The 26,169-nt window shown below is 51.1% G+C and overlaps 2 protein-coding genes across 5 annotated transcripts in view; both read right to left on the bottom strand.

Annotated features, from left to right (window-relative positions):
• LOC106859191 (L3MBTL histone methyl-lysine binding protein 1) overlaps positions 1–15,113 on the bottom strand; it is a 34,415-nt gene extending 19,302 nt beyond the window's left edge. For 3 of the 4 annotated variants that reach the window (XM_088175065.1, XM_088175067.1, XM_088175069.1), the window contains exons 1-3: positions 8,354–8,401; positions 1,807–1,996; positions 1,418–1,580 (exon numbers count right to left, since the gene is read on the bottom strand). In XM_088175065.1, the coding sequence (XP_088031191.1) occupies positions 1,418–1,553 (136 nt within the window). In that variant the 5' untranslated portion in view covers positions 1,554–1,580; positions 1,807–1,996; positions 8,354–8,401. Of the gene's footprint in view, positions 1–1,417; positions 1,581–1,806; positions 1,997–8,353; positions 8,402–14,854 lie in introns of those variants that run through there. The other variant, XM_088175066.1, reaches the window with a different exon arrangement.
• A 139-nt stretch (positions 15,114–15,252) lies between these two features.
• On the bottom strand, positions 15,253–20,052 carry SRSF6 (serine and arginine rich splicing factor 6). Its single transcript, XM_014886266.2, has 6 exons — positions 19,567–20,052; positions 19,269–19,417; positions 17,869–17,996; positions 17,488–17,696; positions 16,876–16,965; positions 15,253–16,760 (listed from the first exon to the last, which is right to left on the bottom strand). The coding sequence occupies exons 1-6, from the start codon at positions 19,671–19,673 to the stop codon at positions 16,397–16,399; spliced, it is 1,047 nt and encodes a 348-aa protein (XP_014741752.1). The 5' UTR covers positions 19,674–20,052; the 3' UTR covers positions 15,253–16,396.
• Positions 20,053–26,169: the final 6,117 nt, after the last annotated feature.

The following is a 26,169-nucleotide window of genomic DNA, read 5'->3' as shown; positions in this document are numbered from 1 at the left end:
TTATGGAAAGATCACCCCACTAAGCTGACCAAGAACAGCCAAATGATGTGGGTTTTTGAGATTTTAGCAAAGCTTTGATACTGCCTCTCACAGTATCACAGTATCCTTCTGGACAAAGTGTCCAGTGCAGAGCACATCCAGTCCATTGTCCATCAGGCGAACTGGATGATGGGTCTCCTACACTTGGGCTCAAAGCCTTACAGGAACTGGGGGCACATCAGGCTGGGGGCCATCACCAGTGGGGTTGCCAGGGCTCCTAAAGTTTTTGTAAATGATCTGGACGCAGGAATTTAATGCCCATTAAGTAAGTTTATCCTGACATTACATCAGGAGTAGCTGTGGACAACCTTGAGGGTAGAGAGGCCCTACACAAACATCTAGGTAGACCAGAGAGCTGGGCAATCCAATCACCATGTGCATGAACCAAGAGCAAGACCTGGTTTCTGCACCTGGGATGGGATAATCCTGAAAAAATATATTACTTGGGTAACAACATTGGAGAGTTATCCTGGGGAAGGGGCTCAGGAGCTTTGGGCTGAGGGCAAGTGCAACAGGAGCCAGCAGTGCCCTGGCAGCCCCATGGGCCAGCCCTGCCCCACGGGACATCAGGGGGGTGACTGTCCTGCTCTGCTCTGCACTGGGGTAGCCTCACCTCCAGTCCTGGGGACAGTTTGGGCCCCTCAGCACACAGAGGACATCTGAGGGCTGGAGTTGTGTCCAGAGCAGGGAACCAGGATGATGAAAGGTCCCGAGGGCAGCACTTGGGAGGAGCAGCTGAGGCCACTCGGCCCGTTCAGCTGGGAGCAGAAGGCTGAGGGGTGACCCCATTGCTTCTGCACCTTCCTCCTGGGGGGGCAGGTGCTGATCTCCCCTTTCTGGGACCAGCGACAGGACCCGAGGAGATGGAACAAAGCTGCCTCAGGGGAAGTTCAGGTGGGACATGAGGAAAAGGTTCCTCACCCAGAGGCTGCTCAGTGTCTGGAACAGGCTCCCCAGGGAAGCAGTCACAGCACCAAGTTCAGGGAGCATCTGGACAACGTTCAGTCCCTATGGTTTAATTGTAGGTGCTCCTGCCAGGAGCAGGGCTTTGGACTCAGTGGTCCTTATGGATCCCCTCCAGCTTGAGCTGTTCTGGGATTCCATGCTAATGCAGCAGCCCAGGAGCCTGCAGCCCTGCAGAGCAGCACACTGCACTGCCCTGGCTCAGGGCCCCTCGCAACAGGGCTTCCATTTAAAGCTCAGGAAGATTTGATTGACCACAAACAGTCCAAGTGATGTGGGACAGCCATAGAGACCCTCCAAGATGGCAAGAGCAGCTTGGCTTTGCCTGGCAAGGTTTGGGAGGAGCACAGCTCCACGCGGAGTGTGGGCTATCAGGGCTGGGGAGGCAGCAGCTGGAGGGGACTGCTCCACATACCTGGGATGATGAAGGCAGTGGTGGGCAGGTGGGTGCTCTGCACAGTGCTCTCGGTGCTGACCACGTGGACACTGACCTCCCCAGCAGCACTGCCCTTGGTGCTCCTCACCACCTCCATCTCCCCCCTGCTGTCCATCACCTTGCCTGGGCACACAGCGAGGCCCTGCAGGGCAGCAGGCAAGAAATCAAGTTGGCTACTGGTATAAACACAACAAAGGAGTGAGAAAGTGACTGCACAGGATGGTGTCTCCCAGCAGAAACTCCTACAAGATGCATTAAAAGTCCACTGAACCCACATGAAGCTCACAACTGGCATCAACATGAACTATGAAAGCCCCTGTTGTGAGGTCCCAGCTCAGAGCCTGCAAATGCCGGGGGTTTTTTCTCACCTGACACCACCATAAGATGGTACAAGCTCGACAGGTCCACCACAAGCTGCTCCTGGCTCCCACAGGGGCCTACAATGCTCTGAGAGACTGTGACTGAGGGCTGCCAAATCCCACCCTGGTGCAGGCAGAGCTCCTTGCAAGTCCCCTTCCAGTTCTCCTGTTGGAGTGTCACCCTTGATCTTCTAAATGGCTGCAAGAGAGAATTTCACAAGTGACAAGAGTTACTGGGGGTATGGGTGGGGGGGAACTTGATGTCCCCTGTACCCCACCTGAGTTTTTCACGGGACAGGTGCTGCCCAACCTGTCTAGCCATGAATCTCAAGGAGGAAGCAAAGTGTCAGGGCCTTGAGGGCATGACTGGCCCTCCCTGGCTGTGACCAGCCCCCCACCCATAGGCCCAGGGGCTCCACATTGCAGCAGCACCCTCTCCAAAGCACCTGCTGCCAGGATGGAGGCAGGGCTACAAAGAGGACAACGCTCATGTCTTGGCCTCTTCTGATGCAATTTGAATTTGAAAGGGAAAACATCCATGTGGAAAACAGGGTACTCATTTCGGTGAAGCAGGTATAGCTAAGAATTGGGCTACAAAGGACAAAGTCAGGAATTTTAAAATCTGAGACATTCAAATAAAGGTGCTACAACCAGAGGGAGCAGAGTGGGATGGTGTGACCACATTGAGGGGAATCTACTTCTCACAGTTCTGTCAGGTTTGTGACCAGAAACACCTGATGCTCAACTGGCAAACAGCACAGACCCTTCAGGCTCTACAGGTGCAGAAAAGCACTGTTAAGTGTCAGGACAACTGAAAGAATTGAGAAACTAATCTGGACACCAGACTCCAAGTGAAAGCCAAAATGAATTTAGCAGCCAACCTGTTTCAGTGGTTCCTAACACCCAGTAAGAATCTATCTGCTTTTTTTGGCACTTAAATCCAGTCAATCCTTGATTCAACATTGGGTCAAATATTTCGAGGACAACTCCTGATTTTGTGGGAACTTTTGCCTTTTTTAAAAATTCAAACAGAACTTGGGACTGGAAATGCCTAGAAGGGAAGATAAATAACTAGATCCAGTGCTCAGGCTTGTGATGCTCCACCTGAGTTTCTCACAGTCTCTGATATGAACACAAAAGCAAATATTTGCACAGGACATGCCAAGTCAACATTAGGTTTTAATTTTGGGTGCCAGAAGCAGGGAGTTGGACCTGATAGTCCTTGTGTCCCTTCCATATTCTGAGATTGTGGTTCACTCTCCAAATCCTTGTGAGGCTAGGCTGAGGCTGTGGACATTGGTTCTCCTGAGTTCAGGGTGAAGATAATCAATCTGGATTTCAGAGTGTGGTGCTGGCCTTTAAACTGGAAAAGCTAAACACCTGAGATTTAGGCCTTAATCTCCAGACAACCTCTCCTCCAGCAGCCTCGGGCATGTCCCAGCACTGGGGCAGCCCAGCTCAGAAGGGTGAGAGCCCTCCAAGAGGCAGAGGAGCCCATCCAGCCCATGGCCCGACCCTACTGTTGGACTCAACGATCTTAAGGTCTATAACCCTAACAATGCCAACATCCTACCACAAACTGTGCCTCCCTCATCTGTCCCTCAGCAGCAGTGTGAATGCTTTCTCCAGCACCTCTGGCTAGAACAACTTCTGCCTTGCTGGTGGAAACCTTCCCCTAACCCCTTGTACCAGCTCCTGCCCTTTGAGCATGCATGGAGCACAAATTCTATTCCAAGCCCAAAACTATTCCAAGGCCACACATGAGCAGCAAGAACACTGTTGGTGTGAACTTGTAAGCACACTCTTGCCACAGCTGAAACTCGGCGGCTCCCAGGGCTCTCCCACCTCTTGTCAGGGGCTTCCACAGTGTCAGACAACAATTTACCACCAACACCCCTCACATCAACCATAGCACACCCTGGATTCCTGGGATAACCCCACAGGTGTAGGCATGACACAATACCTGGGCTGCAGAGCTCCATCTCCACCGGGAGGACTGAGAATCAGGATTGGAGATCTTGTTTGCAGCTCACAGTTTTTAAAATCCCAGTATAAAAACCCTGGAAGCCCAAGCTGCTGTGAAGTGTCTCAGGTCAGGAGTGCTACATGAGGAAAAGGGGCTCAGCCACAGCTGGGACCTGCCCTAGCACCATTGTCACAGCAGGAGAAAGGCACTTGGGATAACACTGCTCCCTGAGCATGGAGGGGATGCCCACTGCTCAGACAACTCCGGTGGCCTCAGCCCCTGGAGCCAGAGCCCAGGCAGGTACCACTGCCCCAGAGATGCCTTCAGGGGGTCTCCTGCAAGCCCTAGAGCAACCCTTATTATCACAGGATAATTCAGGAACCTTAGGAGGTCTGTAATTCAACCTTCTGCTCCCAGCTGGTTGGGATCACAGCAGGCTGCTCAGGGCTTTACCCAGCCTGGTCTTTACCCAGCCTACTAGGATGCAAACCTGAAAATTAGCACAATTAGCAAACCAAACTCACAGTTTTCCTTGGATATTAGGAAAAGGTTTTAACCCCAGAGGATGGTCAGGCATTGAACAGACTCCCCAGGATGGCAAGAGCTCCAGGAGCATTTGGACAATGCTCTCAGGCATGGGGTGGGATTGCTGGGGTGTCTGTGCAGGGCCAGGAGTTGGACCAGCATCCTTATGCTCAGGATATTCTATGATTTGTTCTGCTGATTGCCCTGGATATTGAACAAAAGTTTGGGTTATGTTTATTTTTTTTTTTAGCTGTTGTCTTAAAAAGCTTTTAGCATGCACATGTCCCAGTGACATCTGATAAAACTCTACCCACCCAGACAAACCAGAATCAGGCTGTTCAGCAGCCTTCAACCCCACAACCCCACCCCCAGCCAGCTTTTAAAAAAGCAACAGTGGAGCTGCAGCTGTTTTGGCCTTCTCCATTTTTCTTGCTATTGGGTGTAACATCTTACAGAGGGTACAGGCGAGCCCCACTCCTCAGCCAGCTGCCTATCCATTCCACAAGGACTCCTCAGATCCATTCCTCACTTCTGCCTTCTGCTGAGGGACAGCCAAGGATCCCTGGTTGGAAAAGCCAGGAAGGAGGAAAGCCACCCCAAGAAACTCTGGCCACACCACATACATATGATCCCTCCAGAGAACACCACAATGTACAGGCTGGAAGGTGGAATTTTTCAAGACCATTCTCATCTGGGAATGCTGTTTCCTCCTGCTCTGCCCTGGAATGCTGTGCTCTGTGGAAGGGTAGGGCTGTGCACATGGAGTCTGTGTGCAGCCTGACCCCACCAGCCTATCCCAGCCAGTTCTGACAGCAGGATCAGTGTCTCTGAACTGTGCTCTCTGTCAGAGACAAACCTCCCAGCTCAGGAAACAAAGCACCACCACAGAGAAGGGGGCACAGAGCACAGCCTGAGCACCCTGAGCATCTGAGAGAACTGGGGACACCAGTGTGCACACAGTCACATGGGCCAGGGACACTGGCCACAAAACGCACACTTTAAGGCAACCAGGATCACTGGCTCAGCTGCTCCCAGAGCTTTTGCTCATCCAGCAGGGATCACTGGGTGTTGGCACAGCCACGTTCCAGACCAGTGACCCTGGGGCTTGCAGACCATCTCTAGGGCTGCTGGACACATGAGCCTCCAGCTCTCCACAGCTTCACACCAAACCATGGCAGAGCCAGCAAGTGATCTGCTCCTTGGGAAGAGAGGGATGTGCTGTGTGCCACACAGAAGCATGGAGAGAAGCAGCTCCCAGCATGGAGCCATGCACACCCCCAACAGTGCTTTATAATGCATTATCTGCTCAGAAGAAGTGCTTCTGTTCATCAAAATATTGGCTGAAAGTAGTCTAATTCAAGCAATATTAACAGGTATTCACTTTGTGGCTACTCAGAATTTTAAATATTCCTGAAATCTGCACTGGTACATGCTGGGGGCCACCCAGCTGGGAGGAAAGGTCTTGCTGGACACCAGGATACCCATGGGCCTGCAATGTGCTCCTGCAGCAATGCAGAACAGTCCTGGGCTGCACTGGGAGCTGTGTCACAGCCGGGGGAGGGAGGGGATCCTTCCCCTCTGCCCCACACCAGTGAGGCCAGCCCTGAAGTGCTGGGCCCAGAGCTGGGCTGCCCAGTACAGGAGACAGGGACAGAGTGGACAGAGTGCAGCACAGGGCCGGGAAGGTGATGGAGGGACTGGAGCATCTCTGCCGTGAGGAGAGGCTGAGAGAGCTGGGACTGCCCAGCCTGGAGCAGAGCAGGCTCAGGGCATCTCATCCCTGGGGATAAATACCCAGGGGGAGGCTGCAGAGGGGACGGGGCCAGGGACAGCCCCAGGGGCCACGGGCACAAAGTGACACACACAGGAGGGGCCCTCTAAGCTCAGGAGACACTTCTGCACTGGGAGGGTGGCTGAGCACTGGGGCAGGTGCCCAGGGAGGTGGTGGAGTCTCCATGGCTGGAGAGACTCAAATGCCACATGGACACATCCTGGGCAGCTGGCTCTGGCTGGCGCTGGTGGAGCAGGGGGTGGGCCAGGTGACCTCCAGAGGTGCCTCCAGCCTCACCCAGCCTGAGATTCTGTAAATTATTTTTTTCAGGAATTTCCTCAGCCATAGCGGAGAACTTCCCCATCATTGCCATCAGCTGAGATATGAATTTTTAATTACCTCCAGTGGCAAATTTGAGCCTTTAAGAAAGACCACCAGCTGGGATGATGCTAAAACTGCAAGTGACACACCAGCACACTACAGAGACCTATGGGGCTGAGAGCTGCTCCCTTGGATCTTCCCTTGTCCTCTGGCATTGCCCAGGACAGGTGTTCAGGAGACTAATGGTACTGCAGAAAATGCTTGCTTTGTATACACACAAGAGCACTCAGGAACACCCTTGACACAGGCAGATGGCCCAGTGGAGAAAGATAATCACACAGTTCTTCCCTTCCAAGTCTGACTGCTGCTCCAAAGTCAGGAGCAAATGCCTCCTCTGGAACAAACAAGGGACCACAAAGTTCTGCTCCTGGGTTCTCGTGCAGCATGATGAGGTTTGGAATGGGCCAATGTATTTATCAACATCTCAAAAACAGATGAAATGTCCTGTGTGCAGTAAGAGGCTGTTCATGTCACACATTTCAAAAGAGCAAATAGATTCTGTGAAAATGGAGATCAGAGGGAGAAGGGCAATAAAGCAGCAAGCAGCAAGCTTTAGGTTCAGACACAGATGACAAAGCAGAGACACTCAGGCTGAGTGTCCCCTGCTGTCCCCAAGAGTTTCACTGTCACCAGCACTTAGGCCTGTGGATCTGCTCAGACCCACAGGTGGGGAGGATGAGCAGTTGCCAGCGATCCCATGGGCCACCCCAAAGGGGTTAAGCTGAAGGCCAAGGGTAGCCTGAAGCCCAGGCACTTCTGAGGGGCACAACAGAGACAGCCATACCCATCTCTCACTGCCCCGTGACAGCACCATCCCTGCACAGTTTGGATATTTTTCCACACTTAGCAGATGGAAACATCTAAACCTCAAAGTATTTTTAACTGTCCAGTGTTTTATTTTCTATTATAACTAGTATATAAATCAATCCAGGACCTGTCCTGGACTATGTGGAGCACTTGTGCTGTTTGTGCACTGCCAGGCTGCACCAAAGCCCTCCAGGTTGCAGGGCCCTGTGCAGGGCTGCAGCGGTGTCACTGCAGGCACTGGGTCAGCACCTGCTCACCCATGCTTGAGAAACACCTGAAGAAACATGGCCAGGGGTCCCCCGTGCAAGGCGCTCCCAAGCCCAGAGCGTTCGGAGAGGCTCCCTGGGGGCAGCCAGGGCTGGGCTGGGCTGGGCAGGGCAGGGCTGGGGGCTAGGCTGGGCTGGGCTGGGCAGGGCAGGGTTGGGGGCTAGGCTGGGCTGGGCTGGGCAGGGCAGGGCTGGGCTGAGGGCTAGGCTGGGCTGGGCTGGGCAGGGCAGGGTTGGGGGCTGGGCTGGGCTGGGGGCTAGGCTGGGCTGGGCTGGGCAGGGCAGGGTTGGGGGCTAGGCTGGGCTGGGCTGGGCTGGGCTGGGCAGGGCAGGGCAGGGGGCTAGGCTGGGCTGGGCTGAGGGCTAGGCTGGGCTAGGCTGGGCAGGAGAGGGCTAGGCTGGGCAGGGGAGGGCTGGGCTGAGGGCTAGGCTGGGCTAGGCTGGGCTGGGCAGGGCAGGGCAGGGCAGGGCAGGGCTAGGCTGGGCTGGGTTGGGCTGGGCTGGGCTGGGCAGGGCTGGGCTGGGCAGGGCAGGGCAGGGCGGGACGCGAACCCGGCTCGGGCCATCATCGCACCGATGTTCAGGGCCGGCCCGGGCGAAGGCAGAGCCGCTCCCGGTGTCCCGGCCCCGCCGCCCCGGGGAAGCCCCGGCCCCTCCCCGCGGCTCCAGCGCGGCCGCGGCCCCGCCCGGGCCCGGGGGATGTCGGCGCTTTCCCTCCCTGGTGCCGGGCCCGGCCCCGCTCGCCCGGCCGGGGCCTCGCCCGTGCGGGCACGGGGCTGCGGCGAGCCCGGCCGGGGACGCGACGAGGCCGGGCCGGCGCTGCCCGGCCGCGCTCCTTACCTGCAGCCGGGCGGGCGCTGCTCCGAGCCCGGCGGCGCTGGCCGGCCCGGCCCGGCCCGGCCCGGGGTGCGGGAGGGGCGCGGGGCCGGTCCGAGTGTGCGCGGGGAGCGCGGGGAGGGGGCGGCTCAGCCGCGCCGTCGCCGTGGAAACGCGCGGGGCCGCATCCGCAGGGCCGCGCTCAGCCCCGCCGCAGCTTTTCGGGGGGATTCGGGGAAAGGGGGGAGTCGTCATGGCAACGGCGGGAGCCCCCCGGACCGGCCCGGCAGCCCCGGGCCGCGGGGCCAGGGTCACACGGGACGGGACAGCACAGAGCCTCGCTAGGGCACGGGGACTGTGGATGGGCTGGAGCCCCTCTGCTCTGGAGCCAGGCTCAGAGAGCTGGGGATGCTCACCTGGAGAAGAGAAGGCTCCAGGGAGAGCTCAGAGCCCCTTCCAGGGCCTAAAGGGGCTCCAGGAGAGCTGGAGAGGGACTGGGGACAAGGCATGGAGGGACAGGATACAGGGAATGGCTCCCACGGCCAGAGGGCGGGGATGGATGAGATATTGGGAGGGAATTCTTCCCTGTGAGAGTGGGCAGGCCCTGGCACAGGTTGCCCAGAGAAGTTGTGGCTGTCCCTGGATCCCTGGGTTGGTCTGGACTTGGAGCAACCTGGGATAGTGGAAGATGTCCTTGCCTGTGGCAAGGTGTGGAATGAGATGAACCTTTAAGGTCCCTCCCAATCCAAACCATTCTAAGATTGTGTGATTAACCAAACTCCCCTCTGAGAGTAACCAGACAACACCAATGAGGACGTGTCCTCCACAGCAGCCAAGGGGCCCTGGAGACCATATCAGCTCCCCAGGCTTTGTCTGGCTTCTGTACCAGGGCAGAATCCCTTCCCAGGCACTCCAACCACAGGCCCAAAGAGGCACCAGAGGATGTTAAAGTGACATCCCCAAGATCCCTGGACAGTGAAAGGATCACTCTCACTAGTCCTGTAGTGGAAATGCAGGATGGATACACTGCAGTTGCACTTCCAAAAGGCTCTGCTCAAACCCAGGGCTGCTCATCTGCCCACCTTTCAGTATTCTGTGCCCACACAACAAGTGTCTTCAGACACTTACACAAGCTCAGTCCCACTTACCTGCAGAAGTGGCAGTGGAAGGAACTAAGGCTCGAAGCACATGGGTCAAATGTACAAAAAACTTCTGAGAAGAGCCCTCGATGTGTTTCAGATGGGCTGGGGGGAGGTGACTGCCTGCTCACCCTGACAGCCACCTCTGGCTGCTCAGAACCTGGGGCACAGGGTGTTCCTGCTCACTTTGGAGTAGGAACAACCTCACAGATTTAGTGTATCTGCAAGTTCCTTGTCACCTTGAGTTTTGTACTCTAAAATTTTTACCACATTAAAAATATTAAGTCAGACTCTCATGAAGCAAATCAGATCCTGCAAATCAGGAGGGAAGTAACAGTGTATTTCCTTTGCCACTACTGCCTTCTTCCCCATTTAAAAATAAAACTCCAGTGGCACAGTGTAGAAAAAAGTTTTCCCATATCAATCATTTTATGCGGCAGAGGGAAGGTCAAGCAGATTTGAATCAGGAGCAGAGTGAAACTCAGTCACTTGAAAAGCAACTCATCAGTTCCCTGTTCCTGGCTGAGCTTACTGTAAAACAACAATCAGGAATTCAGAATGATGAATTTCTAGGGAACAGCTACATTACGTAAAAAGAGCAAGTCGCCCTGGCTTTCCAGTAAGCCTTCCGGTTGATGTAACATCAGACCATTTCCCTCTCTGTGCCTCAACTTCCATTTCTGTGACCTCTGTTGGAAAGGATCTGAACTGACACCTCGGGGGTTAGGGAGCTATCCTGGGGAAGGGGCTCAGGAGCTTTGGGCTGAGGGCAAGTGCAACAGGAGCCAGCAGTGCCCTGGCAGCCCCATGGGCCAGCCCTGCCTCACGGGACATCAGGGGGGTGACTGTCCTGCTCTGCTCTGCACTGGGGTAGCCTCACCTCCAGTCCTGGGGACAGTTTGGGCCCCTCAGCACACAGAGGACATCTGAGGGCTGGAGTTGTGTCCAGAGCAGGGAACCAGGATGATGAAAGGTCCCGAGGGCAGCACTTGGGAGGAGCAGCTGAGGCCACTCGGCCCGTTCAGCTGGGAGCAGAAGGCTGAGGGGTGACCCCATTGCTTCTGCACCTTCCTCCTGGGGGGGCAGGTGCTGATCTCCCCTTTCTGGGACCAGCGACAGGACCCGAGGAGATGGAACAAAGCTGCCTCAGGGGAAGTTCAGGTGGGACATGAGGAAAAGGTTCCTCACCCAGAGGCTGCTCAGTGTCTGGAACAGGCTCCCCAGGGAAGCAGTCACAGCACCAAGTTCAGGGAGCATCTGGACAACGTTCAGTCCCTATGGTTTAATTGTAGGTGCTCCTGCCAGGAGCAGGGCTTTGGACTCAGTGGTCCTTATGGATCCCCTCCAGCTTGAGCTGTTCTGGGATTCTATGAACTTTGGTTTACTTAAGCTTAGCTCTTTGTAATGCTTTCACGATTTAATTTATTCTGACATGGATTTTTCAACTCTCCTGTGCCATTAGTCCCCTGATACCGAATGTGTGCAGGGCTGTGCTGCTCTGCGACTTGTTTAGCTGGGATTCATCCCCACAGCATCCTGCTATTCATAGGATGTCAGCATGCACACATGGTAGTGCCTGTCACTCCTGTCCTCACCCACAATCATGTCCCAAAAGCCTGACAGAGACCTCATAAAACAGGAAGTAAAGGAAGATACAGCCATCCACAGCTTTTATTCCCACTGGGAAGGCTGTGTATCAGTTTCATGCTTTCTAGGAGGATGTTGTGTGTGGAGAACTACAGAACAATTCTGGTCTGGGCTGCCACACGTACACAGCTGACATCTGAATGATGATAAGTAGTGGATTACACTTCCAGTGTCACAGAGCAACTGGTTTTAATTGTCAGCAAACAGACTCAGACAAGGTAATTGGAGAGGCTCTTTCAGAAATACTTTTCTTGTGTCTCCCATTACTGTGAGCACTTACTCCATGCTTGAAGCAGAGCTGAGCAGAACAGAAGCTGCTGTGGCATCCCCCAGGTGAATTGTACAGCATCCCTGTCACTACTGTGATCACAAGATACTGTGCTGTGGTATTTTCCTCTCATGCTGATCCTGAGCAGAACACAGAGCACAAGAGCTGTGCAGGGAAAAGCATTTTGCACTTGACCCCATTCTGCTCCCAGCAGCTCACCTGGGGGTGCAGTTTTGCACTGTGGTCACACCAGGCCCATGAGCTGTGATCCATTGAACACCTGCTGGCTTAACAGCACTAACTTCTTATTCCTATTTAAAGGAGCTGCACGTGTCTGTAATAAATCTACAGCCTCTCCATCTACATGCCAGCACAGGCTGTCACTTCCAAACCTGCTGCTTTCCCTCCACCGTTTTTGGTATTTTGGACTAAAATCACTGCACTCAGTTCTCACCCAATGGAAAAGCACTGGATCAAGACTTAAGTGTCTACTTTTAAAGTGAATGAAAAGGGTATTTAAGACATTCTGAATTAGACAACCCTCCAAAAGCCACTTTCTGTGAACAAGAGGATGTTGCACTTGAGTGAGAGAACCACCCAGAACCACACCCAAAACTTGAGCCCTAGTACAAGCTGGTGTGATCTACACCCTGAGCCATGCATTAGCTGCAGACATCATCCTGTGGTCAGTGCTTTTTCCGTGGTGTGGATCATACCAACTGCTCTGCCATTCCTTCTCCCACAGGAACACACCTGTATGCTTCCAACCCAGCCTGGTAAACACAGATGTTGCTAAAAAGGGTGGAAGTTTATGAGCCACTTCAGAGCAGTTTGTTTATTGCAAACTTTTACTGGATTGTGAAACAGCTGAAACTTCCCCTCTGACACCTACGCACACATTTAGCAAACTAATAATGTGTGAGGGAACTGTGAGAATTGAGCTATTCTGCTATTTCGTCCTTTTCACCTAACCTCAAAAAAAGGAAGGGGGAAAAGGCTGATCACGGTGTAAAAGCAACCATTATGAACCTAAGGACACATACATAAAATTCCTGAACTGCTGCCACTACACTGAGCAGTATTTGTGTTAGTTGTGCTTCTCACCTTTTAAAGTAACATGTTCCTGTTTGCTTTAAACAGCTCTGACAAAGCTAGGACACAGCAAAGAGTTGCTGAGGGTGTTGTAGGAACTTTACCACCAACCACATCCAAATGATGCATCTTTCAAATGATCCCGGGGTTTGCATCACCTCTCAAAGACATTCCCAGCACCTCAGTTATTTGTTGGGATTTCCAAGCTCCTCAGCCAAGTTCCTGCTTTCACAGCTTTTGCTCTTTGATGTATGAGATTGCTCTGTGGATGATGTAGTGTCAACCTAAACTAGACTTTAGTAGGAATTGAAAATAGTTCAAGTTATTCAATGTGTGAAGAAGAAATCCAAGAGTTGGTTACAATCAGGATTAGGACAGTCATCTCCTATTTGTAAAGAGAGTCTGAAACCAGAATTTAGAGGTAGAAATGTAAGAAAAAGGAAGGTCACTTACTCAGGCCTCTCAGCTCTGCTCCAAGCAGTGATATTGCAAGGTGAGAGACTTAATTTAGTGTACATCAGACACAGAGTTGTGCCCTTCTTTACAGCAACACTACTCTTCCTGACATAGAATCAAATAAAAAGTGAATCAAATAGAGATTGTGGCTGCTCCATCCCTGGCAGTGTCCAAGGCCAGGCTAAAGGATGCTTGGAGCAGCTTGGTCTGGTGGAAGGTGTCCCTGCCCATGGCAGTGGGTGGGACTGCATGGGCTTTAAAGTCCCTCCAGCCCAAACCAGTCTGGGATTCTATGATTATAAGGACAAAACTTGCATCTATGTCAAAAACCAAAATACATGGAGGGATGTTTTTTCAAATATAGGAAAAGGCTAGAACCAGACTGCAAATACAGTCCCAGATTCTAAGTTTCACTTTTAACTGCAGTGTTGATTTCTCTCACAATTTGCTACAGACTTAGATTTTGTCAATCCTGCACCCCACATTTGATGAGAAAGCAGGTTTCGCTTTTGTGTTTTTAAAAACAAATTAATATTGATTATACCAAATGCAAAAAAAAACCCAAAAACAAACAAAAAAAAACCCTCCCCAAAAACCCACAAAAAACAACAAAAAGTCAGGTAGCCCAATTCTGAAGCACATCCCCAAAAGGTTGTTTCTAGGGTCAGGTTAAAAACTGAGTTATGACAATGCCAGATGGTTTTCCCATCAAACTAATGCTGCTACTGCAGGCAAAGCAAAGCACCTGCAGCCATCATGCAGGCTCTGTAGCCTTTTACTCTTGTATGGAGATTTATCCCAACCCCTTTCATCACACCCAGAAGAGATCTCAGGAAAACTCACACTTGTGGCAACCAAAACACACCAGCCTCAGAGTGTTCCACTCCCACAATAAGTGCTGCCCACAGAGCTGAAACACTGAGGGTGTTTGGGTTTTGCTGGCTCCTTACAGCATTATCACTTCACTGCCTGGCTCAGCATCTGGCACCACCAAAATCCTCCCAGCTTTCCAGAAGGATGAGTCATGCCAAGGAATCCTGGCTTCATTTGCATGGTGAAGGGCAGCAGCCAACGGAGACAGGCAATATGGTTCCAGTAAAACAGAAAAAAATCTCAGTATTTAAAGGAGTTTGAGGTAAATTGGCTAAATGCCATCTGGCCCTTGCCTATAAGTCATGAATAAGGATTCGGAACATAACCCCTGTCACATCAGTCTGGGCTCAGCCAGCTGATTGCAGCTGGTTATTGCTGACCAAGGCTGGGGTGCCCACAGCCTCCGAGTGGTCAGGACATCCCCAGGCTGGCACTGGGGTCAGTTTTAGAAAGAAGGTGTTGCATCTACAAAAGAGTAATGGTCAACATCTTGTTACCACACAGACACAAGCTGGGAATATGCACATGTATTTTTCAACCTGCTGAGCTCCAAACTCAATCCTTTTGAGGAGTGTGATGCACATTTTACGAGAGTTCTCTGCAAAGTTGTTTTACAAGGAGGAGCAGTTACCTCTGAAGTCTGACCTACTCCATGATCACAAGTATAACCAAAGCAGCTTAACTCCTATGTCCTCAAGTGTATTTTAGGCTGTAAACCTGAACTTAACTGTTCTTGCCCAGTCTGAATTCTGTAGGAGGCCCCCATTATTCCCCTCCCATCTCAGACCCTGCAGTAATCAACACTGCAACACCGTTTTTCTTCTCATGCTGAAATACACAATCATCAGCAAAAAGTTCCAATTTAACCCAAACTCCTTATCACAAATTACCACGAGGGTCAGGTGCAGATAACACTGCAGCACCCAGGCTGATAACCTGATCTTATGGCAACACCAGGCATGGAACCACTCCAGTTCAAGTTCCAGGAACATGAGCACAGAACTGAGCACTCTTCCTAGGAACCCCTCTGCCACCAGCACGGATACTCACCTGCAACAGGCAAAGCACAGCTTTGCAGAAATGGCCAGGACATGGTGAGACACTGAATTTCAGACTCGTTTATAGCATGAAGAAATTCCAGGAAAGACAAGTCGGCATCAAGTCACATTTCACATGTGCCCCATGCTGACCCAGTTCCTCTGGGAAAGTGAGTAATTTGGGAGCAGAGGTGCAGCTGTCACACCCAGCCACTCCTGCAGAAAGGACAAGGTAACACACTGGGACACAAAGAGCTTGTGCTGGTCTCAAGCACACCACCAAGAGCCTGTCAAGAGCTACCAAGTCTCTCACTAAACCAAAGAGGTTTTCTCCATAAAAGCAGGTTAAGTTGTGATTTTCCCAGCACAAGGCAGAGCAAGAATCCCATTTCACTGCAATGAACACAAGAGTTTGAGTCACCAATTTAATTTTATACAGGTCAAACTACACGTTGTATAAAGAGTACAAGGCAGTTCTCTAATGTTTGCTACTGCATGTTACAAAAAATCAATTTAACTATAAAGGGGACTTTTTGGGACGAGTCCTATTCCACAATTTAAATGAATTGGCAACTGTGGTTTAGCAAAGCCTTTGTTAAAACTAGAACTCTAGCTCCAAGAGATTACATTTCCAATAAAGTTCGGACCTACACACAAGAGGATTATAGTTCTCCTAGTCTGAAGCAAAATGTTAACATAAGTGAGTCAAAGGGGAGGGAAGACAGATTTCTTTACCTGGGCTTCATATCCAAAGGGGATTCAGAGGCTGACAAACCATAAAGCATACTCATGACTTGGACCACAGCCAAGAGACACCTTCGTGTCTGACAACAGTGACACTTGAGATTCAAGCAAGAAACGTCAGAAAGCTTTTATTCTTTCAAGTCTGGAACAAAGGGGTTTTCACCAATACTATAAGATACAGGTTCCAGAATACCTTTGTTACCTTTAATACAGTCTCAGTATAGGGGGGAATGTTCTTTTGGCAAGTCAAGGTACAATATAAGTCCTCCAACTTGAGTTTATTGCTGGTCTAAAATCTTCCTAGTACTGTTACTGGTTTATAGTTTGCCACCTGCTTCCAAAATTAAGAAAAACTGTGTGACCTGCTCAGCAAGGCAATCCTGCCTTTGGCAGCAAGCTGAAACCTATGAAGCTAATGACACCCATAGCTGTAATGCCATGAAAACAATAGGAAAAAAGGATACTTTCAAAAAGCCCGTATTTAAGCCTGTTTATATTCAGTTTATTTTTAATATAAAAACCACTTCGCATTTAAGAGTAGTTAAGTTACTCCTGCAGAAATGCTATAAAATCCAACTTTCAGCTCAATTTCTACAAAAGGGGGACTATTCCTGCTTTGTACCACCATTCCACCTGGTACTGTCAAATCTCGGATACAAATTAAACCTTTGTGTCTTATGACTTAGTTCTTAGGCCATTCATTCCTGCAAGAGAAAAAACCAACTTCTGAACCAACTAACATAACACTAATGGCCTGACAGGTAGGAAAATGTTCCGTAATAGTGTGCAAGGTGAGAGGAGAGTTCTAGTCCTAATCTCTTGAACTGGATCTTGATCGCGAGCGGGACTTTGAGCGGGACCTGGAGCGGGACCTGGACGCGGCTCTTTTGGGCGGTGACTCGGAGCGAGCCTTGGCAGATGGCTGCTGCTGTGGAGAGTGGGAGCGAGACCTGCTCCTGGACCTGGACTTAGACTTAGCATCCCCTTTACCATTTTCTTTTGGAGATCGAGACCTGGACCTGGATCTGGACCGGGACTTCTCAGACTTCTCCTTGGATCTACTGTGCGAGCGTGAACCCCTGTCAGACTTGGGTTTGGATTTGCTCTTTGATCTGGACTTCCTGCTTTTGGATCGGGAACGGGAGCGGTCTTTGCTTCGTGACCTGGATTTAGATCTTTCAAAGAGAGAGACAGTTTATTCTTCATGACCTGCAGTGTGCTTCCAGCAGCTGTAAACATCTGTCAGGGAGGGAGTTCCTGCACTGGCAGCGTTAACTCTGGGGCACTTACCGGGAACGGCTTTTGGAGACACTACGGGATCTGCTGCGGCTGCTTCGACTTCTCCGACTTCTGCTTCTAGACCGTCTCCTGGACCGTGACCTGCAGATATTTAACATGTCACTCCCTTTCACTTTGCCTGGTTGTGCCTTCCATCATCAAGTACAGGATGGAAGGAATCTTAAAGATCACCTTGTTCCACCCTCTGCCATGGGGAGGGACACCTTCCACTAGCCCAGGATGCTCCAGCCCCATCCAGCCTGGTCTTGGACACTTCCAGGGATCCAGAGGCAGCCACAGCTGCTCTGGGAAATCCACCCTCACAGGGAAGAATCTTCATGAATGCATCTAATACATTGTGCTATCTAGTAGCATAATCTAACAGAGAAAAGTTGTTACACAACTTCTTAAAAGCGAAGGCAGTCCCCACCAGGGTGGGTTCAACATACTGTCAGTGAATCTCATCGGAGGTTTCATATGTGAAAAACTGCTCAAACCTGGCTTTGTTGTATGATGTCAAATCTCCTTTTACACTGAGGCTTCCTCCTATTCCTACATCATGAGCTGAAGGTAGGGTGCCCATGCCCCTTTTTGCTGCCATGCCCAGCATGTTCCCGAAGTTACCTGGACCTGCTGCCAGAGTAGGATCGCCTGTGGCTGGAGCGTGGCTTGTCTTCCACCAGCCTGATCTTCCTGCCATTTATCTCTGTGCCATCCAGCTTGTCCAGGGCACGCTTCATGTCCGAGTATGACCGGAACTCGATCACTCCTTCATTTGTACGTTCTTTGTGGGCATCTGCATAGGTCACCTCCCCAGCCTGCCTCATGAAATCCTGCGGGGAGCACAGGACACTTACACACCTGGGTGCTCTGCAAGCAGCACTCAATGTGCACAAACACTTTTTTAATATTCTACTGCAACAAAATCAACATTGCTATTAGAGGAAGGTATTACTTCCTGATATTCACAACAGACTGATATTCACACAGAACATGAATACCTACTTTTAAATCCTGCCAACTACAGCGACTGGAAAGGTTCTCAACAATCAGCCTGAACTCTGTACGAACGGGCGGTCCGTATTTATCTCGTCCCGATTGTCTCCGACTGCTATATCCGCCACCACCCCCACCTTGATTGTACAAAGAAACAAAGTTAGGTCGTCTCCTAGCATGAAGGAAGCTCAATGTTCTGAAAAAGTTAGTTTAACAGTCATATTTACTGGAGTAGGACTTTATTTCGCTAAGCCTCCAATAAACTTTGCAATTTTGCCATAATCTATATTAATGGCAAATCAAACAGACTATCATCCTACAAGTCTGTGCTCCTAAGATCTGTTAGAGAGTGACTGCTCCTTATTAGATTCACCTTGCTAAGTTTTATTTTACAGAACATTGTAAAATATAAAACTTAACTGATTACATGCATTTCTACATTTTACAAAAACGTTTACTAGTTACACTAAGTACTTACATCACAGTATGAGGTTTTTGGTGGTGGTTTGGCCACAAAACACGCAAGGTAACAGTCACCTAGTTCAGTTTAACCAGTTTTGTCTAACCCTTGGAATCCTCACCATCACCCTGCGTCTAATGGCAAAAGGCTGCTGTCGTCATGGCTTCCGGTAAGGTCAGCCAAAGGGTCATAGGGCAAGGGTCACACAATGTATGGAAAAGCCATGGCCAGGAAAGGCAGTCATCTTAGCCTCAGTGGACACAGCCTCAGCCCCACTGGTCACTTTTAAATTGAAACATCAAGGACTTGTTAAAAAGTTTGAATTGAACATGCAACAATTTTAAAACAACATACATTTGATTTTTTTAAAAAGACAGAAACCCACCCCCCCCAACACCACGCTTCCAAACACCACCGAAAAATCAACCTTAGTACTTTTAATTACAGTACTAGGCCGTTCAAGCTCTATACAGCTCAGCTCAAGAAGCTACGCGAGCTGAGCAATGAAATATTTAAATACCCCCCCTTCAACACAACAGATTCCTGCTTCAAAACCTCCCCCCACCCATCCCATATATCCAACTGAATCAATCACATGAAAGTTCACAGCTGAGCGATTCTCCCCCAGTTACACAACGATATTTATACACTAACATTACTGATGTAACATCGTTGTCACATCTAAACGCTCCCAGGAATACTGGAGCCGTCATGAGCAGAGCAAACCCTTTCTAGAAGGCCGCGATTTGGCAGCCAGAACTGCTCCGGGATACCCGAGGGCGCCGCTGGTGCCAGGATAACGCTGCAGCCCCAGCGGTGCACCGGGTACCCCCCTGCTAACGACCCCCCACACCCAGCCCCGGGGCTCGCTGCCAGCCGAGCCCTGCCCGCCCCCAGCCCTGCCCGCCGCCGCCCCGAGCCCCGCGGGGAGGGACGGGCCCGGACTCACTGCGGCTGCTGTAGCTGTAGCCGTCCCTGTCGCGGCGGGGGCCGCGGGCGTGCTCCACGATAACCCGCTCCCCGCACAGGTCCTTCCCGTTCAGCTCGTATACGGCATCGTCGGCGTCGCGGGAGTCCTCGAACTCCACGAAGCCGTAGCTGGGCAGAGAAGAAAGGCCCGGTCAGGCGGCCCCCGCTCCGCTCCCCCCCGGCCGCCATCTTGCGCCGGCGCCACGCGGCAGCGGCCGCGACATGGACGGGCCCGGCCCGGGGCCCTCGGGAGGGGCGGGCGGACGAACGGCGCTCACCCGTTTTTGAGATCAACCTCGAGCAGGCGGCCGTAGCCGCTGAAGAAGCGCTGGATGTCCTTCTCCCGGACGTGGTAGCTCAGGCGGCCGATGTAGACGCGCGGCATATCCGCGGCGGGGGGGGGGGAGGAGGGGAAGGAGAGGAATCGAGAGGAGGAGGAAGAGGAAGGAAGAGAGACAGAGAAAGAAAGAGGGAGAGAAAGAAAGAAGGAACGAGAGCGCTGGCGGCGTGAGGGGTGGAGGCGCTGCGGGCCCCGTCCGCACGGCCCGGCCTGGCGCACCACAATGGCGCCCGCCGCCTGCCGCCGCTTTTATACCGGAAGGCGGATCCCTATGTGACGTCACCACTCCGCCCCGCGCGCTCGGGGAGCGGTGGTAGAGAGCTGCGCGCGCGCACGCGGGGGCGCGGGCAGGGTCCGGCCCGGCCCGGCGGGCGCTTGGAGCCGCGCGTGGTTCTGCGCATGTGCCGCCAGTGCGCGGCGTGTCACGCGCTCATCGCCGCAGAGCGTCCGGGTCGGTCCCATAAGGCCCCTGTGGTCAATCCCACAGAACTCCCGGGATCAGACCCACAAAGCTCCGGATCAGCCCCGCAGAACTCCCAGGGTCAGTCCCACAGAGCCCCTGTGGTCAATCCCACAGAACTCCCGGGATCAGACCCACAAAGCTCCGGATCAGCCCCGCAGAACTCCCAGGGTCAGTCCCACAGAGCCCCTGTGGTCAATCCCACAGAACTCCCGGAATCAGACCCACAAAGCTCCGGGATCAGCCCCGGAGAGCGCCGGGATCCGTCCCCCTGAGCTCTCGGGGTCAGTCCCACAGAATCCCGGGATCAGTCCCTCAGAGTCCATGGGGTCAGTCCCTCAGAGCCCATGGGGTCAGTCCCACAGAATCCCGGGATCAGCCCCTCAGAGCCCATGGGGTCAGTCCCACAGAGGTCTTGTCACGACCTCCTGAGAGCCCGAGCTGCCCCAAGGGCTCCAGCTGTGGAGTTCCTTCTAGGCCACGGCTGTGCAGGAGAATCCCAAATACCAGCCTGGGGTCACCAAGAGTGTGCCCTGACTTCCCTTTAATGTTCTGAATTAGGAAAATTCTCCCAGTCTGTTGATAAAAATCTGCTCAATATGTGGATAAGTGCAGTGTTACAGTCTGCTGGGCTTTACATTCAAAGTATTTCTATTGTACACTATGATTTGTATATTTGAGAAAAACTTTTGTTTATCTAATTATTATACTTGTATTACATTAAATATTTAGATTTTATAGAAGCATTTCTATTCTAATGCAGAAAACATTTTTATGTTGCATACTACATAATCGAAATAGTAAAAAAGCCACATTTAGTCCTATTCCAGGATTTTTCCCAGCTTCTGTTCACCTCATGCTTTCATGCTAGAAAATCCCTGTCTGTGACAGCCCAGGGCACCACCACTGCCTTCCCTTTGCAGGGTGCTGCCCTGAGTGAATCTGTAACAAAGCAACTGCTGAGTTTGAGTTGTAACTGGGAGAATCTCTCAAGTTTCAGTTTTTTCTCATTTAATAAAAGCTTGGTTCACATAGTGCAACAGGCAGTGAGCGACCTGTTACAGTGGAAAGGGCTTGGATGATTTCACAAATTCATGGAGTGTTTTCTCTGTGCTTTTACAGCAACTAATTTACAAATTGATGTATTATTTTTTCCTACAATATACAGATATTTTGACTTGTAGGTAAATTTAGCCATTACACATCTCTGTGTAGAAAATTCAAAACCTTTTTTAAGTCCTGAATAGCCCAAAACAGAGAGGAACAGTACAAGAGATGCTGTGCCTTGCTCTTGAGCTTACTGAAATAAAAGCTCTCCTGGAAGTCTTGGGATGTAGCTCACACTCAGGGTTTTCCACATTTAGCTGTTCTGCTGGAGAACAAGCTCTGAAGCACCAGAGCTTTCTCAGAAACTGGTAAGTGGGAAAACTGCTTATTACAAAAGTGTCACAGTGTCTCTGAGCCTCTCTTCTGGGCAGTAACACCATTGTACTGAGTGGGGCATACACAGAACTAAAGGATTAATTCTACCAAAGACTTAAAATGTAAAAAAAAACCCCCATTATTTAAGTAATTTGTGTCTCCTTTAGGATAACTACAGATTGTAGTGCTTAGTCCTAAAGCTCCTCTCCCCACCATAGCTGGATTCTGTTATTCTGTTAGCTGATTTTCCACTCCTGTTCTCCCCAGGAAATGACTCCCTGGCACAAATTTAAAAACCCTTCATGGGGCATTCACCTGCAATTTTCTGTGCTGGCACCTATGGAGCTGCCTGTAAGCCCCACTGGAAACAACCCCATTGGACAGGAGCAGCTAAACCATCCCGTGCCCAATGAAGGCAGTGTGAAAACCTGGACTAAAGTTCGAGGATAAGGAGGAAAACTCGGCTTCTTTTTAAGGGCTTCCCCACAGAAAACCGAGCCTATTTTTAAGGGCTTCCCCACAGGTGGATGCTCTTCAAGACCAGAGCCCTGAGCAACTGCCTTTCTCCAAATATGTGCCCTTCGGTGCTGTTTTCACAGCCCATAAAAGCTGCTCTCTCATGGGTGATGACGCTCATTTCAAAGTATCTGTGTCTCTCAGTATAAGGAATTTCTTTCCCTGTTCCAACAGGGAAAAATAAATTCTTGACAGCAAAAGTGCTATCCATGCAATCTCTGAGCCCTTGGCTGGTGTTTACGTCAGCACGGTTTCTGGGGAGAACATCCCTGTGCCGTGCCCTGGAGGTGGATGAAATGTAGCCTGTTCAGCTCAGGGCCATACAGAGTGGCAATGATCACAGGCCCTGTGCTTCCCAGCCGGTTTTTGTGCATGCAGAGAGCTGAGCTTTGGCCCTGCCCACCCTGGGACCACAGGTTGGCAAACAAAAGTACATGAGGGAATTGGTTCTGCTGTAATGAGAGCCACTTCCAAAAGCAAAATCAGGTTACAAAAATCCCCAAACCAGTCAGCAACAAAGCAAGACTGGAGTGAGACAGATCAGGAAAGGGACAAATGGCAGTAGGAATGCATTTGCTGGGTCAGAGAGCGTCGAGGTGGGAAAAGGAGTCACAGTTCCAGAACGGCCCCCAGAGCAGCTCCACAGCCACTCCAGAGCCTCCACAGCCAGAGCCCCATTCTCCAAAGCATCAGTGCCTGGGCTCTGTGTGCTTTTTGGAATAAACAGAGGATGTGACACACAGGATGAGACGTCCCATGTCCCACAGGATGCTGCTGCACTAGCACTGGCTGTTGTGTCTTTCAGGCTTCAAGGGCCCTGATAATGTGCTGGCTGTCTGTGGTGGAACATCTCAAGGCCCTTGGCAGGTGGCAGCAGAGTGAGATTTGCTGAGGCCACAAGGAAAGGGAGGGAGGACTAATGTTAGGATCTTATCCTTTTGTTTTGTTTTTCCATTTCTGTCCTTGAGAAGGAATCAAGAGTCTTCAAGGTGCCTCCTCACTTGATACCACATCTTCCTCCAGTGCCCTCTCAAGCCATTTGCAAATCTTTCCTTCTCACATCCCCCGCCTTTTTGTCAGTGTTTGTCCCCCATACACAGTGATGTGTTTTTCACATTGTTTATTCTTCCTCTAGCTTTCTCCCACCTTGGTCCTGGATTAGGACCAGCCTGGGCCCCAGAAGGTGAATAGCAAAACCTCCTCCCTATTCCAAGGCCATTTAGGGACCTCTCTGACCAGCCTTCGTGGTAATTCGGATGGCCTCACCCTTGTGCGGTCTTATTCCTTCTCTTTTGGTCTGTTGGAAATCCTGGAAGACAAGAACTGGCTGTAAAACAGTGACATAGTGACCAGAGGTGAACCTCATCTCTCCCATAGTCCAGGCAGGCTGGTAGAGGTTGCTCAAAGCAGATGCAGATAAGATCCAATTATCTTCTCCATCCTTCCAGATCAGTGCCTGACCTCTCTCTGTTGTGCCCTGTCGTTTTTACACCCTTGATTGGCAATCCTGTTGCTCAGGCTCACAAGCACACAGCAGGCTCACCCCTGAAGCCACAGCTTTTCTCACACCCAGAGGGATGTGTGCTCCTGCGACTCAGGATAAACCCCCCAAACCTGGGAGTTTTATGGTTTGATCCACCAAATCAGCTGGAGCTGCACAACTGGAACCTGCAACTCTGTAGTTCAAGTCTTTCTTCCTTTTCCCTGGGCACTTAAGAGGAATGAAGACAGACGAGTAGTGTGGTGTTTCTTCCACAGTGGAAGGAGGGAGGAGTGGCAGAAGAAGAAATTACATTCATCTTTTCCCCTCCTAAGGGAGAAAGGCTCTGATCTCTTGGTACAAAGGTTTGAATCTGTAATTAATCATAATCTGTGATATATGAAGCAGAGCTCTGGTAACCTTCTAGATGCCTTTTATTGTTAGTCCAATATAAATATCAATGTAATTTTTCTGTCTTGTTGGAGGCTAATATTTGGCTTGTGATTATTTCCTATAATCTGTTCTCAGAGGAGCCCTTAGTGTGAAATTCGTGTTCTTTCTCCAGCCGTGCCAGCAGCAGGTATGGCAATATATAAGTGGCTCATGCAAACAGTCTAAAGTATGCATATTATGAATTTATTATCCACCAGCTGTGTGCTGCAAGACAGGTGTCTCTGAATGCTGCTGTCAAATGGCCAACTGTTTCTGTTGCACTTCCCTCTCTCATCACCTCGTTCTTGTCACAGTTCTCTGACTGGTAACCCAGTTCTGAACCCAGGGCCTGCTCCAGAGGCAAAATGCGTAGGTTTTCTCCCATTTTCCTGTAGCTCCTCTTGGGGAGCCCATATGTACTGACACCAGAAGGATTCATGTACAAAATGGCCCAACTCAATTCAGGTGTTCCTGGGAGATGGGTGCTTCACTGTTGGGGTCATGCCCAGCTTCCCTGGTTTCTCGCCTTCATCTTCCTTCATCTTCCTTGTGTTTGTGGGGAATGGAGGGAGGGCAAAAGGCAGGAGCTGTCCCTGCAGGACCTGAAAGTGTGGCCCTGCCTACAAGAGTCCCTTCTTCTTGCACATGGCTTTTGTTCTCCAAAATTCAGGATCAGGGAGCATTGCAGGGGATAATGTTCTCTTCCATAGGATGGGGGAAAGAAAACAAAGAAGCCATGTCTCAGAGACAGGCCATGGCAAATCGGTGAGCTTCAAATGAGTGATTTCCTATGGATTTTTAGTTCTCCAGCTGCAATTCCTAAGGATTTTAAGTCCTGTACCCCGTTAAAACATGAAAGCTCCAAAAGCTATTGGCATCCAGTCATGGCACAAACTAAAACTGCCTCTCAGCCAGGCGAGGCATGGGTGATGTTACCAACTCCATCCATCTGCTGTGCCTTAGCAACTCCTTGGGAGCCATCCCAGCCACTGACTCCTGGGTTTGGATCAGAATGGGACCTCCTGACACATATGTAGAGAGCTGCTGAATTGACTGTGACTGTTTCTGTGCAGCACTGCTGGGATGGGACTTTTTCCAACTGTTTCCTTTGCAAAATGTGACAGAATGTCCTCATGTGCCTTGTGGGTCCCCCCTGGGCTTGGTGTTTAAAGTGGCTAGAGCAGGAGAGCAGCCAAGCATGAATGTACATGGGCTGTGCTGGCTCTCAGACTCCTGCTGTCCCTTCTGCCAATGGATTCATTCCCCCATGGTCCCTCCATGTGAGCAAGGGCTCCCAGCATGGTTCAGAGTGGGTGTTGGTACAGCTAGAGCTCACACATGCTGAGGGAAATTGGATTCTGAAAGTGTTCCTTCCTCTGCCCAGTTGCGCCCGCTGATGTTTTGTGGGCTTACTGCATCTTCAACATGGTCACAGACTCCAGACAAAATTCTCTCTGTACTCCAGGCAGAGAAGGCAGGAGGTCCTGCCTGCCCTTGAGAAGGCCGCAGGAGGAATGCCATCAATTCTGTACCCACAGAAAGCACTAATTGCACTCTGAACTCAAATTTGTCATTTTATTCCATTTGGGGACTGTATGAAAGGGCTGTCGTCTCAGCTGTGGAGTGTCTAGACCCAGGCTGGCACACTGCTGGGTTAATAACATTGTGCTGCTTTGGGCTGGGGTGGGGTTAATTCTCCTCACAGTAGCTGGTGTGGGCAGTGCTTGGGATCTGTGCTGGAAACAGCCCTGGTAACTCAGGGGTGTTTTAGTTACTGAGCAGGGCTGGCACAGCCTGGGCTGTTCTTCTCCTCACTCCTCCAGCAAGAAGAGTGCACATAGAGTTGAGGGGGACACAGTGGGGACAAATGAGCACAGCTGACCCCAGGGACATTCCAGACCATAATGTAAAGCTAGAGAAGAAAGAGGAAGTGGGGGATATTCGGAGTGATGACGATTGTCTGCCCAAGTTGCTGTTACCATGATGGAGCTCATGGCTAAGCATCTCCCTGCCCACCCATGGGGAGTAGAGAATTAATCCCTTGCTGCCTGTGTGTGCAGCCTACAAGAGTCCCTTTTGGTGCCTGCTGTGGGGCTCCAAGCGTTCAAGATAGTGAGAGGTTTGATTGGAATGTGCTGGGTGGAATCTATAGGTGTGAGTGCTGTTGAGCTGTTAATTGGCAGCTCCTGAGCTTGCTGGGGGCTCAGCTCGCTGGCAGATTGCAGTCTTGT

This window comes from Sturnus vulgaris, chromosome 17, assembly GCF_052056855.1.
Source record: "Sturnus vulgaris isolate bStuVul1 chromosome 17, bStuVul1.hap1, whole genome shotgun sequence".
Taxonomy (NCBI): Eukaryota; Metazoa; Chordata; class Aves; order Passeriformes; family Sturnidae; genus Sturnus; species Sturnus vulgaris.
This window is presented reverse-complemented; position numbering and strand designations above follow the sequence as displayed.